This window comes from Tursiops truncatus, chromosome 16 (assembly GCF_011762595.2).
Source record: "Tursiops truncatus isolate mTurTru1 chromosome 16, mTurTru1.mat.Y, whole genome shotgun sequence".
In the NCBI taxonomy this organism is placed as follows: Eukaryota; Metazoa; Chordata; class Mammalia; order Artiodactyla; family Delphinidae; genus Tursiops; species Tursiops truncatus.
Window position 1 is genome coordinate 44,979,402 of NC_047049.1, and position 14,776 is coordinate 44,994,177.

Consider the following 14,776-nt stretch of genomic DNA (forward strand, 5'->3'; position numbering starts at 1 on the left):
AATTCTCTGCCTCTGTTGGATTTTTTTTCTTAGGAAGGTGTCCTTTTGTGGAGGTAAAGATGACCACCAACAGCTTCAGACTTACCTTCCACCATTTTAGCAAACATTACCCAATCCCAGAAAGAAAGTCCCTGTTTCCCAACACTTCCAGCAAGTGTCATGGGTCCAGCTTGGGATAATTCCCTGAACCAATCGCTATGGTCAGGAGAATGGACTATGTCGACCAAAAGGAGAGGACAGGAATACCAGACAAGCAAGACCACCAGCATCTTCTACAGAACCTAGAATATCAACTGAGAGATAGGGTTGGTGCTCTCACTTTCCAGCAGGATGAAACTGAGGCCCAGAGAGAGGAGGTGGCCTGGAATAACAGAGAAATGCCCCATAGGCAGACCCAAACCCCAGGCCCCCGGGTTCCCAGGGCCTCCCTTTAGCCTTTCATTCATCATGTTAAACAACCTGGGTCCGCTCAAGATTTGATCGGCAGCCATTTCTTCTGCACAGTGGTCACTGATGGCCACATCCGCTCTGAAAGGCATTTGTCCAGCCCATCACAGAAGCCCAGCCAACCCTGTGCCCACCGGGACTAGTGTCTCCAACTTCTGGCCAAGGTGTCCCAAGGGGCCATCACTTGCTATCCTGGAAGCAGCCTCTCCCCACTTCCCTCTGCCCTGGCTGGCCGAGGGCACCATCCCCTCCTTCCCCGACCCCGTCCCACTCCTGCCCTGAATGCATCTCGAGCAGACTGCTCGGAGCTCATCACCGGTGTCAGACAACTGCCAGGGTCCTCTGCGTCCGAAAAAAGGAGGAAGGTGATGGCCAGGCTTTGAGCTTCTCTAGTGCCTTGGTCCCCTCAAGCGCTTGCACAGTGGCCCCCGCGCGCCCTCTGTAGGCAGAGTCGTGGACGTGCAACTGACTTGAGCACCTGTTGACCAGTGTCCACCGTACTGTAGACCCGACCCCCTTCCCCAGCCGGACCGCAACCCCTGCCTCCATTGCTAGCTTAAAACACAAAAGGCTTTAGAAGAAGCGCTGCTTGTCCTGCACCCGAACTCTTCCAGCTCTGGCGAAAGGAGCCCTTGCGGCCCTCAGCTTAAGCTCCCTCTAGGGGACTCAAGGGTAGTCTGGGGTGGGCGGCTTTCTACCTTCCCCAAATCCCAGGTGCATATTTGTTTTATATTGAAGTATGATATCCACGGAAAAGGGCACGAATCAGGAGTGGCAGCAAGCCCAATGACTTTGCACCTTACCCCGCTGTGCCACCAGCCTCAGACCAGGACACAGAGCACACACAACCCTTGCAGACTCCCCCCCCCCGCCCTTGTAGACCTCCTCACCCCTGAAGACCCACCTCTAAAGACCTCCCCCGGCCCTGACGACCCCCTCCTGACGCGGTGGACGCCTACTTTTGTAGACCCCACCCCTCAGAGCCTTCCACCTGCGAACCTGCCCCCTTTCCGTCTCTCCTCCCAAGGGTGGCCCTGGTCCTGACCCTGACACTGAGTTTACCCAGCTTGAACTCTCTGTAAGTGGAGTCCTGCAGCATCACTCTTGGCATTTGACTTCTCTCATTTATTTCATCTAAACTCTGCCTACTTTCTTCTTCTTAAACTGTGTCCTTCCGGGTGATCTTTCAACATCCTTCACGAGGGTCAGGCAGACTTCGGGTACAGCAAGTGCGGAAGAGCCACTGCCATTCCTTCACCTTACTGAGCCCACCGCAACCTGTGAAAACTGATGTCAGTCAGCCTTTGAGTTAGAGGACCAAGAACTTTACAAATTTCTGAGCTCCACTGAGTTGCCAGGGCAGCCAGAGCCCCCTTTCCCTCCCTCTGCGCCTGGTTGCTGGGTCCATCTCAGGCTGCAACTGACTTGCATGTATTTGCTCCTGCCTCTTACAGCTGGGGAACATCTTCGTCGTGGACTTCAAGCTGTTGGATGGCATCGATGTCAACAAAACAGACCCCTGCACTCTGCAGTTTCTTGCTGCGCCCATCTGCTTGCTGTACAAGAATCTGGCCAACAAGATTGTCCCCATTGCCATCCAGGTAGGCTGAGGGGACCTGTTCTCTTCCCGGGCGGCTCTACCCTCAGCAGTCAGGGCTCAGGGAGGGTTTCCTGGGTGGCACCACCAAAGCTCTAGGAGGAGAAGGCAGCTCTGCCTTGAGTGTCCTGCTGAAGGCTTTTCCAGGTAGACAGGAAAAACAGGAACTTAGGGCTTCCTGCCAGTCCTGGAGAGGGCTGACCACAATAGGCAGAAAGGGCTCCACTCCCCAAGATACCCTTGAGAACTTCCTGGTTCTGAGGAGGACCTGCCTTGGGATAGCACACTGGGCTCCCCACCCCAGCGTCGTGACCAGCCCCAAATCAAAACGCCAGCAGAGCCCAGGCAAGTGAGGCTGTGAGCTGAGCTGGAAGCTGAGGCTGCCAAGAGGGGACCATGGAGTTCAGGAACTGTTCCCGTCCTGAGATGCTCCCTTCATGTGCCCCGGGGTTCTTGTCTCCACCAGAGATGATGGAGAAGGAGGCCACTGCAACACTGTGGGAGCTGGTATGCAGACAGCAGGAAACCACACCCGGGCCAGGATGAGGTGTGGGTCCATGAACGGGGGAGGCTGCACAGGGGCCCCTAAGGGGAAGGCAGACAAGCACTCAGCAAACAGTACTTTGAGTCAGCCATGAACCAGGCATTGAGTGCCGTGGGCGTAATAGCAGCTAGTTTTGCCAGATGTTAACCGCCAAGGCTATTGCAAGGGTTTGCCTACACACAACCCCTTGGATTCTGAAATCTAAAAAATTCTAAAGCTCTTAGACTTACCAAAAATGTGTAGCAAATTCATTGGCAGCAAAGCTTGCTGTGAACCAATAGGAGAGGCTATTTAAGAGGCTTTCTCTCACTTAGTATGAAATGCATACGTTTCACTGCAGAAATACTAACATATTTGAGTGTAAAATGTTGTGTTGCCCCAGACCCAGGGAGGGGGAGAGAGGTGTCACATGATGAAATGGACACACTGCGAAAATCCTAAAAATTATGAATTCTGAAACATTTGGCCACCAGGGTTTCAGACCAGGACCTACCTTTATTTATGTAACTGTCACTACAACCCTCTGAGTAGGCAGGCACTAGTGCTACTGATCATTTTAAGCGGATAAGGAAACCAAGGCACAGGGGTAGTCAGCGGCAGAGCTGAGGCTCGAGCCAGGCCTTCTGGCTCCAAAGTTCATGCCTCACCAGTCTCCCAGTCTCTGGGGCACCTCTCCTCCAAAGGAGTGCCCAGGCTGCTATCAGAAAGAAGCCCTATGCTTCAGAAACTGATGCAAAAGGTAAAGGGACAAGTGGTGGAGAAGTAAGCCGAGCTAGGAACCTTGTTCACCACTCTCAGGCACCTCTGAAGCAGCCTGTCCTCCAGAGACCTTTTATGTCCAGACCATGGACTATTACGCCACCTTTACAACCAATAAATTAGATCTATCCCAGCTGACCTGAGTCAGCTATGAGTTAACAGCAGAAAGCAAGATACAGGGTAGAGATTATACGATCTCTTCTATGTCAACTGAATGCAAGGAAAGGGCCCACCACAGATGTGACCAGATACTCTTGTGGGCATGGGGAGTCGCAGAAGGACACAGGTCACCAGGTTGGGAACATTGGGATGGAACTGGCTGGGGCACAGGTGAGCAAAAGAAAGTAGCAACAGACTTGATTATAACGCTAATCAATGTGTGGAAAATTGCACAAATATGCATATATGCAAAGAGGCTGGATTATGAAATGTTTTCTTTCTTTCTTGTGCTCTTCTGTAATGATTGGAATTTTTTATGGTAAGTATATAATCTTTCCTAATCAGAAACAAAAGGCTACATCCTTATCACCACCCCTCCCAAAATTTAAACACAGAACACCAAGCGTTCTGGAGTTCCACAGCATCACTAACAGCCTGGAGGGGAGTGGGGAGGGTGGGAAGAATGTGTGGGAGGGAAGGCCCAAATCGGAGTGACCTGCAAGGCTGGTGTAAGAGTTCCAGATGATAGCAAGTGAGGGTCTGGACTAAGCAGTGAGAGTGGAGAGAAAGGCCAGAGGCACTGCCAAGGAGTAGGCAGAGCACTGGGTCCCTTCCCAGCTCAGCTGTTTACCAGTTTGTGACTTGGGAGAGCTGCTAAACCACTCTGAGCCTCAGTTTCCCCCTATGTAAAATGGGAATGTCAAGGAATACCTGCTTTGCAGGGCCACGGTGAGGGATAAATGAGATAGTACAAGTATAGCCCCTAGCATGCAGCAGAAGGTCTCCTTGGCCACAGAGCATGCACCAGAGCCTAGCAGGCATCCTACCTGCTCTGCCAGCAGAGTCAGGTGTGGGTGGGGCCGCGCAGTCAGTGCAAAATAGCGAAGCACTGGGAGGGGCGGGGCAGGGGGTGGGGAAGGGGAGGGGCAGGGCAATAAGAGGGGAGTGACAGGGGGTGGGGCAGGACAACAGTACGAGGGGCGAGACTGAGGGGGCATCAGGGGAGGGGCCAGGGGAGAGGTGGGGCAGTGGGGAGCCTGAGAGCTGGGACTGTTAAAAGGGGCTGGAGTGTTGTTCTATGAAAACATGGTTTCAGAGTTCGCAGACCTCCTAATTTTCCAAGAAAACCTATTAATCCAGATTTTTATGTGAAAGTACTGATATTTAAAGGTTGACAACTAATTGCATTCACAAACAAACAAAAATATCGTGAAGGTCAAACTCTGCTCTCCTTGCACTGCTCTGTCCTGGGTGAGCAGGCCCGGGGTGGGCTGTCTAGAGCCGGTCTGTCCAGCGTGGGAGCCCCTGGCCACCCACGGCTCTAGAGCCCTTGAGATGTGGTTAGCCCCTACCAAGGCGCTCTGGAAGTGCAAAATACACACCTGATTTCGAAGACTTAGAACGAGAAAAAAAATAGAATTTTTATTATTTACATGTTGAAATGACATTTTAGAGAGATTGGGTAGAATAAAATTGTATTATTAACATAAAGTTCACCCGTTGGTTTTTATTTTTATTACTGTGGCTGTTACTGAGCAGGACCCTAAGGAGCCTTCCCACGACAGCCCCCCCCCCGCCCCTCATGTCCTCCGCCTCAAAAAACTGTACATGAGTTTACGAACAATTAACATAGAGATAATGAGAAGGGTCCTGGCGGGCGCCTCCCGGCTGTCTCTGCTCTAGGTGAGCACTAGGGGGCGCTGCGGCAGTGCGCTGTGAGGGGAACCCCGGCAGCTGCGCAGCTGCGGGAGCGGCTCGTTCAGCAGCTCCGGGTCTGGCTCTCAGCCTGCGTCCGCCGAGTCCCGGGGAGATTGGAAGCCGAGAGCGCGGGCGCTGCACTGCTGCTCTGCGGCTCGAGGCTCCGGCTCGAGCTCGTGCTGGAAGGGACGCAGCTTCTCCTGACAGTGCTGCTTGTGGGCGCACCAGTCCTTCCGCGGGCCCTGGGAGCCACAGTAGTGAGCCAGCTGGCAGCGGCCCCTGATGTTGAACATCCGGAGCTGCTTCTCGGTCATCGCGCAGGGAGGGGAACGGCGCTCGTAGCAGGTGCAGGGAGTCTCCTCCTCTTGCACCACGTCCCCGTTGGTGTTACAGTACCGGGTCACATTCAGGACGGGGAACTGCTCCGCTATGGGGTCCGTGGGAAGCTGCTGAATTGCAAGCCAATATAAGCTTTGCTCCCTTCACTTGCTCGAGGTCTCTGACTTCGGGCCGCCAACCCCACGGTACGAGCTGCAGGTTGTCCAGGCGACTGTCCACAGTGACAGCATTGAGATGCATCACCTGAAACGGGGAGCGATGCCCCAGCCCCACCTCCCCATCGCTCCCACAGCAGCTCAGGAAGGAGCCTTCCTGACCCTCTTGCTCGGTTTTTGTCAAGGGCATATACAAGTATCTTAGCACCATTTCCATCTGCGTCTACTTCCATCCAGGCCTCAAAGGAGTAGCCCTCCACCAGCAGGGATGTTCTGCTCATCTATCAGTGTGTACTTGGTCCTCATCTGACTTCCTCTGCTCCTCTCTCCCAGCAAAAGCTCCCACCGCTGGTGATGGGAACAAGGTTCCCATTCAGGTTAAGGTCTGTGGCTGGTGCAGCTGCACAGCTGGCTCTTTTCCAGAGATTGTGGTGAAGGAAAATGCAGCATTTATTTCAGGGCCCCAAGCAAGGAGTCCAGGCAGCTAGTGGTCAAAAGGCCCCAAACTTCCCAATGGCTTTTAGGGAAAGGTTTTTAAAGACAGGGTGAGAGCGGGTTTGTGGGATGTGTGATCAGCTCATGGACATTCTTCTGATTGGTTGGTGGTGAGGTAATCGGGAGTCAGCATCAGCCTTCTGGTTCCAACTGGTCTGGGGTCTGTGTGCTTGTGGGCAGCATACAGTTAATTTCTTCCACCTGCTGGGGGTTTCAGTATCTGCAAATCAGCTCAAAGTATATGGCTCAGAATATTATCTATAGCCCTTGAGGAGGAACTAAAGTTCCTTGACTTTGTTTTAATGGCTAAAGTATATTATTTTATCTTGCTTGACTGTTTTCCTTTATTTCTGCATTTTCTCACTTCTCTGATTAAATTTATTCTTTGGAACTCAGGGAAGGCCTAGGAGGCTGAAGTTTTTCTATAGACAAGAGGCAGGCAGAGGACATGGAGGGGATCTGTCCTGGAAAGACCCCCATAGGGTCCTGCTTGGTTACAGGGCTACCTGAAAATTTTAAATTCCACCTGTGGCTTGCATTATATTTCTATTGGACCTCATCTCTGTTTTTGAGGGAGAGACAGGGAAATTACCTTCCAAAATACTTAGCATGACCTTGAGGACCCAAATTGGTCTGGCTCCCCCACATCTCAGGCAGCTCTTCTCCTGGGTCACCCTGTTCCCACCACACTGCTCCCAGCAAGAGTCTAACACCCGGCCCAGCTCCCAGTTCCTATGACGGCTCCACCACTCTCCTCCTCTGTTCTGGACAATTCATTCTCATCCCATGTGTCCACCCCTCCCAGGCTCTGTGTCCTCCTCAGAAAGATGGGTCATGACAGCAACTACCTTGCAGGCTCACATGACATTGGGCTGTCAGGTCCCGAGGCTGCACCAGGCGCTAGGGGAGAGCCCCAGGAATGCCAAGGGCTGTTGTCATGGAGAAAGCTAGGGACCAGGGGCTTGGGCAGGAAGGGCTGGATAATGTAGATATGTCAGGGCCAGATCACGGAGTTTGGTGACCTTATTTTCTGGCACGAAGAGGTGACTGGGTGTTTTTAAAGACAGGATTGACCTGACATGATTTACATTTTAGAAAAAAAAAATCACCCCTGCCCCAGTGTGGAGTTGAAACGGGGAAGGGAAAGACAAGCCAGCCTCTACTAAGGAGGCACCTGGCTGCAGGGCTGGGTTCAAGAGACAGTGACTTGGGACACTGCATCATGCTGGCCCTAGAGCCCCAGGAACTGGAGTTGCTAATCTTGGGCCAGAAGGGAACTCAGGAGCACCAAGACAGAGCCTAGGGAACAGCAGCATTTAAGGGGAGAGCAGAGGAAAGGAAAGTTGGGAGACCAAAAAGCAGCAGCAGAGAAGCAGGTGGAACCAGGAGGGAGGAGCGGAGATGGGGAACAGGTGGAAGACCACAGCCTTCACACATGGCGGTGCTCGCTCCTTGCTGATGCCTTCATGCTCTTTCATTCACTTCTCCTAATAACTGTGAGGTGAGTAGACACTGTGCCCTTGTTACAGATGGCAAAGCCAGAGCTCAGAAAGGCTACATTGCCCAGGGTCCCACAGGTAGTAAGTGATGCAGCTGGGATGGGAAATACGATCTCTAGGCCTCTGCCCTCCTCCATGATCCTCTCATAATTCAAAAGTCACTGTTTAAGAAATTTGGATTCTCCTGGAATTTCCTGAGAGGCCAGGCTCTTCTGCGGCTGCAGTCTGGAGCGAAATACTGCAGTATTTTCTCCAATGTATCAGCTCAACCAGGTCCCAGGAGATGAGAACCCCATTTTTCTCCCTTCGGATGCAAAGTCTGACTGGCTTCTGGCCAAAATCTGGGTGCGTTCCTGTGACTTCCACATCCACCAGACCATCACCCACCTTCTGCGCACACATCTAGTGTCTGAGGTTTTTGGCATCGCCTTGTACCGCCAGCTGCCTGCTGTGCACCCCATTTTCAAGGTACAGCAAGCTGCTGCCTTACCTGGTGGGAGAGGGTATCCAGGTATGGGGGGTGGGGGAGAGAAGGGAGGGAAGAGGGGTACTGACTACCCCACAGGACTGTGGCTGGGAGTGGCCATAAGAGACCCCTGGAGAGATGCTGGGGAGGTGGGTAAGTACCCCCAAGGAAGGAAGTGGCTCTGAGCCTGCTGGTTCCTGAGGACACAGGGCTGGGGCCTGACTCCAGCTTGGGCTCGCCTTGGGTAGGTGTGCAGATTTTGAAGAGGCAGAAGAGTTCAGTGTGACCCTGTCTGATCCCAGGCGGCAGCCCCCACTGTCACTGCCCTCCTCTGTTCCCAAATCCTACCGGCACTGACTGCTGGGGTGACTGCAGGCTCAGGTTACCTCTATGTGCCTCTGTTTCCCCATCTGTAGAACAGTTCAGATAGTATGCCTGCCTCCTAGGATTACTGTCAGGGTTAAAATAGTTGACAGATTTGAGAGCTTCAAACTGCCTAGCACACAGTTATGCTCTGTGTAAGTGTTGACTGTTATCATTTTTATCACGACCATTATGCATTAGAGCATTAGAGTGGCGCCCATCCCCCAGGCCGCTGGCAGCGGCTCCACAGTGAAGGTCAGCATGTCAGCTTCACTCCCTCCCTGAGGCCTGTAGCATCGCCCCTCCACGGAGGACCCCCGAGGAGGCACAGACCTGGTCAGGCGCCCCCGACCGGCCTTCTCTGATGTCTCCTCCTGCCCCTCCACCCAGCTCCTGGTGGCACACGTGCGGTTCACCGTCGCCATCAACACCAAGGCCCGGGAGCAGCTCATCTGCAAGTACGGCCTCTTTGACAAGGTGGGTGCCCCGAAGAGCCCGGCCCGGCAGGCACCTACTTCTCAGAACCTCGGCGGCCTCCACTCCAACCTGAGGTCCAGCCCCCTAGGCACTGGGGTGGAGGCCTGGGGAGGGTGGGAGGCTGCAGGTGCTCCAAGTGAAGCCTCCCAGCTTCCCTGGCCCACGTCCACCCCTCCCACCCAGCCACTTCCAAGCACCACCCGCTCTTCCTCCTCACCGTGGTCTCCCCGTCACCTCCTCCCTCCCTTCTCCATCCTCCTGCCTCCCCACCTCTTACACACTGGGGACCTGCATCTCCCCTCCCACTCTGCCGCCCATCATTCTGAGCACAGCCTCCCACACTCTGCCCTTGCAGGCCGTCGGTGCTCCCAGCCTACTCGCCCTGTCAGCGGGGGCTCAGGTCCCCCCTGCCCATCACACCCTCTCAGGCAGCACCCCACCCCTGTTCTGACCCCCCAGGAGGCTTACCGCGCCTGGACCCTCCCGGCAGCCCTACCTGCAACTTTCCTGCTTTCTCATCTCCCATTAGTGAGCGGGCCAGATGATCACTAGGGCTGAATCACCATTTGGGTGGAAAATGACAAAACCCATCTCAGACCAGCTGCAGCTGTAAAGGAACTGTGTCATCTCACACGCCTGGACATACTCGGGTTCGGGAGCCACAGCTCCCAGCTCCGTGTCTCGCTGGGCAACACTGGCCTGTGGCCTCCCTCTCAGCACCAGGTGCTGGGCCCAGAGCCCCCAAGCAACCCCCGCCCACCAGGATGCCTCATACGCAGGGACCAGGGACTCGAATAATGTCCCCAGGGTACAAGCCACTGGATGGAACTCTTCCACTCTTTAAACTGTGTGGGCCTCACTCTCTCAGACGGGGTTCTCGGACAGCCTTCCCCCTATGGGAGAGGGAACAGGACCTCATCACAGTGAGCTCCAAGCTCATGTTCCCACGCAGTGACATCATCTTCCAACCAAATAGAAAGTACCAGGGAGCAACTCTATTGGTCCTGCTTGGGTCAAACGCCTACAGTGGACCAGTGTCTGGCCCCCAGCACCCAAGCCCTCCTTTGAAGATCCTGTACCCTGAGCACTCAGCCACCGTGTGTGTATGCCTGCATCTCAGCAGCTGGTGCGTCTACCCAGCCCCCACCTTGGCACACAAGACGCTCTCAACGGAGTTGTGAGGCTCCTGGGGGCTGGTACCTGCCCCCGTCTTGTGCCCAAAGATCAGGTCCCAGAGAGCAGTGCTCGGGCTCTGGGCAGCCCGTGCTCAGGACGAGGGCAGGCCTGGCCAGAGGGCTGCTCCAGCCCAGGCTCCACCCTGCCAGCTATCCCTGCTGCGCTGCTCGGGGCGGGAGCTCTCCCCTCCCTCCTGTAGCTGCTCCCAGTCTCTGCACTTCAGCCCCTCACATCTTGATCGGGCAGAGGCTCCTCCCCGTAACCTCTCACTGGGCTGCCCTTGGCATTCTCCGAGTCACACGTCCCTCCCGCCCACCTCATGAGACCTAGGTTAGCCCTCGGCAGGCCTGGTCATCCTCCTGCCCTTTCACAGTTTCTCATGCTGAGCTTTGGGGCTGGAAGGCTGGAGGCGGGGAACCAGCCTCGGCTCATGGCGCTCTCTCCCCTCCTGCTCAAGGCCAACGCCACAGGGGGCGGTGGCCACGTGCAGATGGTGCAGAAGTCCATGCAGGACCTGACCTACAGCTCCCTGTGCTTCCCTGAGGCCATCAAGGCCCGGGGCATGGACAACACAGAAGACATCCCCTACTACTTCTACCGGGACGACGGGCTCCTGGTGTGGGAGGCCATCAGGGAGTGAGTGCTGTGGCTGTGGGACCTGCTCTGGGCAGCAGGAGGAGTGGGCCTGGGCGCTGATGGACCCGGCCAGGGGGCTGGGCAGCTGGCAAAGTGGGCCAGGGCCTGGCTCCATCGTCCGGGCAGGGATGGGGGAACGAGGGTATGCTGGGGCGGGGCGGGGGTGGAAGAGCATGTGACGTGAGTCTGGACGTTAAAGAGTGACAGCGTCACCGATGGGGGCTCTGCCGTGGGGCCCGGGATACCGCTCTGCAGACCCTGGCTGGACCACCCACTCCTAGCCGGCCTCTCCTCCCTGGCCAGGTTCACAGCCGAGGTGGTGGACATCTACTACGAGAGCGACCAGGTGGTGGAAGGGGACCAGGAGCTGCAGGACTTCGTGAAGGACGTTTACATGTACGGCATGCGGGGCAAGAAGGCCTCAGGTAGGGATGTCCCCCTGCCCCGCCCCCAGCCCTCTCTTCTGCTCTTCCCTGACTTTCTTTGGGCAGTGCTGGCCTGTGGCCTCCACCTTAGCACCTGGCACTGGGGCCAGAACCCCTAGGGGACCCCTATCCACCAGTATGCCTCAAGGGGACATCTCAGGGCCTTTCTGTGTCTCCTGAGAGCCCAGGTCAGAAACAACAGGAACACTGGGCCAAGCGGCTGTCCCCTCCCAGTGAGTCTTGCCCACGCCCGGGCCCTCCAGCACTGGTGTGTGGGAACCCAGGAAGCAGTATGGGTGGAGGCGTGTATCTGCCAGTCGGGGGTCCCTCCCCAGGGTCGGGGCCTCAGCCAGCCCGTGGCTCTGCCTTAGGCTTCCCCGAGTCCATCAAGACCAAGGAGAAGCTGTCCGAGTACCTGACTGTGGTGATCTTCACAGCCTCAGCCCAGCACGCGGCAGTGAACTTCGGCCAGGTGGGCAAGGGCAGGGCGAGGTGGCCAAGCCCACCTTGACTGCTTCTGAGGGCCCCTGGGCGGACCGCCCCACTTCCTCGCCTTCCAGACAGACGGGGGTGGACAAAGCCCAGGCAGCCCCGGGGCCAGGAGTCCGGTGTTCCTGGTGCGGTTTGGTTCCGTGCTAAGCACTGGGCGCCAGCCCGAGGGAGGGGCCTGCCCTGGCCTTGCTGGAGCGGGAGAGGGGACTCGGGAGGAGGCGCAGGAGACGAAGGTGGGCGGAGGCTGCGCCGCAGAGGTGCCCACGCGAGTCGGTGGCCATCCCCACAGTACGACTGGTACTCCTGGATCCCCAATGCCCCCCCAACCATGCGAGCCCCGCCGCCGAAGGTCAAGGGTGTGGTCACCATCGAGCAGATCGTGGACATGCTGCCCGACCGTGGCCGCTCCTGCTGGCATCTGGGTGCAGTGTGGGCGCTGAGCCAGTTCCAGGACAATGAGGTGAGACCGGAGGCCTTCTCGCCCCTTCCGGGAGTCAGAAGGTTTAACCCGCTCCTCAACCCCAGGGTTCTGTGGTTTAGGGCTCAGGCTGGACCCCTGCTGGCCAGGAATCCTGACTTGCAAGGCTGGAGGGGCCCAAGAAGCCCTCAGGCCCAAGCCTGGTTGGAGCTCAGCGTGGGCGGGGCAGGAGAGCTGGGGGACACTGGGACACTCCCCACAAGGGCACCCCCCACCCCCGCCATTGACAAAGCTCCGTCATGTGGGTTTCTCCCCGGCACCCCAGCGGTGGGGCTGAGAGTTTCCTGGGTATCTTCTGAGACATTCCCACGCACATACAACCTACCGAAGCTAATCCCAAAGCCGGCTCTCGGTAGACACAGCCCCACGGTGTCGGCACATGGCTGCTCAGAATGACGGGCCAGTTGAACCAGCCCCAGACCCGCAGGCATTCGTTGGCATCTGAGGTGCTTTGGGACCTTTGCTAATGTCGTGGTCCCTCACTAACATCTGCATGTATGGGTCTTGGCACGTGTGTCCGTAGAACCAGTACGTTCCTTGTAGAGGAGTTTCTTGGTCAAAGAATGTTGAGACTGAATTGCCCTCCACAAACTAAATCTAAAACCCCATCAAGAGCACGGGATATTTCTCCCACTTCTACCAGCCCTGGGTATGAAACTTTCCAATTTTAACAATCCCATAGTTTGTTTCTAAAAGGTACGCTTAGTTTTAATTTGCAGGCATCTGTGTGGGTGTGCAAATGGGCATACCACCCCCAACAGAGCCTGGCTGTGGCCGTCCTGGGCTGGAGAGAAGGCCTGCACTGGCCCCTGTGGCCCTGCTGCCCTGAGTTCAGGCGGGAAGGCGGGAGTGCTGCTTGGGACCAGGCCACATGCCCACCACGGCCAGGACTACCCCCCACCTCCACGTCCGCCTGCACCTTTACACGTCCTTATAGCCTTATACCCTGCGGCAGGGCACTGATCCGTAAGGTCCCAGCCCAGGAGCATTCTCGGGGCGCTCTCAGCAGGTGGCAGGAGGTGGAGATTGGGGGATGAGCACACGCCTTGCCTCCCAAAGGATGGTCTCTGGGGTGGGACAAGGCCTGTCAGTTTACATCGCCTCATCGCAGATTAACGTGTCTCTGTCGTGTCTGGGTCCTCAGCTGTTCCTAGGCATGTACCCGGAGGAGCACTTTATCGAGACACCTGTAAAGGAGGCCATGGCCCGATTCCGTAAGAAACTTGACACCATCGTCAGCGTGATCGCCGAGCGCAATAAGAAGAAGAAGCTGCCGTATTACTACTTGTCCCCAGACCGGATTCCCAACAGCGTGGCCATCTGAGTGGCGCCTGAGCCCGTCTCACTCCGGGACGGCCAGCTGCTCCAGGCTGGGCTCGGCAACCAGACTCCAGCCTGCCCAGGAGGGCAGGCTCCCAGGGCGGCTGCAGAGCAGGCCTTCAGATTCCTGGGAATTTGCCCGCAGGCCCCAGGCTCCTGGCTTCAAACCAAAGGCTCCCCAGGTTAGACCTTGATATAGCTAAGCTTCGGTGCATTTTCCTGTTTGTTCCTCAGTCTCTAGTGAATCCCATACTTTGATCGAAGTGTGTAAACACTGCAGGGACCTTTCCTACACAGAGGACTGTGTAGTTTCCTGCCCACCACCCAGCTCAGCGCTTCTGCAGCAGGAAAGCCCCACAGAGCAGCATAACTGATGGATGTTTGCTCTTGTTGGGGACACGGGATGATTACTTTCTGTTCTATTTATGCTTAGTTCAATTTCTTGCATACAGTAGGTGCCCAAATAAATTCTTGTTGAATGCATTAAGAACTGGTTTTCATAAAAATAAAGTTTATTTAAAACAGGTCTCCTTCTACATGCTACGTTCCAATCACCCCAAACAGCTCAATCCCCTCCCCAACCCCAAAAAGCCATAATCATTATGATCCCGTCTAGGCAAAAGCCTCCCCCCAACCCTCAGTCTGGAGGAAAAGTGCTTTTCTCTCTTCTTTGCCCAGAAACTCCTACTCTTCCTTCAGAACACATCCCAGATCTCATCCCCTCTGGGGAGACACCCTAGTTGCCCAGATAGAGCTCGTCTCTCCCCCAGGGCTTTGTTCAAACCTCTTCCATCCTCCCACGTGGTCTCACACTTGGAACTAGAGCCCCTGGAGGATAGGGGACCCGCCGTATTTATTTCTGTGCCCTAATGGTGGCCTAGGGCTGGCATAAGTCACCGCCGTGCTGCTCCCATACTTTCCTCCCAGCTGGGCACCTACCCTACAGATTCCAGGCATCGTCTTGGGGGCTGGGGGCTGTTTTCTCCTATGGCAGAGAAAGCAACATGCCTTTTTAAAAAATGCATTTTCTTTCCTCAGGCCCAAGCAGCAGAGCCAGCCCTGAGCTTGGGGATGACAGTCCTCTGTCTCCTCCTACACACACACCCAGCCCCAGCCCCCAGCCCTTGGCTTCAGAATTGGGTCAGTGGAATCCACAGGGTTTCAGGAAAGTGTACACCTGATGTGCTAGGCCAGCCACCCTAGGCCATCTGGTCGGCTCTATTTTAGCCCAGGGGTCATCCTCCCCCCGCC

The 14,776-nt window shown here is 55.9% G+C and overlaps 1 protein-coding gene and 1 pseudogene across 2 annotated transcripts in view; one reads left to right on the forward strand and one right to left on the reverse strand.

Moving 5' to 3' along the window:
- Positions 1-14,052, forward strand: part of ALOX5 (arachidonate 5-lipoxygenase) — a 54,484-nt gene extending 40,432 nt beyond the window's left edge. The window contains exons 7-14 of one of the 2 annotated variants that reach the window (XM_033841806.2): positions 1,902-2,048; positions 7,957-8,160; positions 8,912-8,998; positions 10,632-10,810; positions 11,114-11,235; positions 11,607-11,707; positions 12,017-12,187; positions 13,350-14,052. In XM_033841806.2, the coding sequence (XP_033697697.1) occupies positions 1,902-2,048; positions 7,957-8,160; positions 8,912-8,998; positions 10,632-10,810; positions 11,114-11,235; positions 11,607-11,707; positions 12,017-12,187; positions 13,350-13,529 (1,191 nt within the window). In that variant the 3' untranslated portion in view covers positions 13,530-14,052. The remainder of the gene's footprint in view (positions 1-1,901; positions 2,049-7,956; positions 8,161-8,911; positions 8,999-10,631; positions 10,811-11,113; positions 11,236-11,606; positions 11,708-12,016; positions 12,188-13,349) is intronic. The other variant, XM_033841807.2, reaches the window with a different exon arrangement.
- On the reverse strand, positions 5,288-6,004 carry LOC117308525 (zinc finger MYND domain-containing protein 19 pseudogene; annotated as a pseudogene).
- Positions 14,053-14,776: the final 724 nt, after the last annotated feature.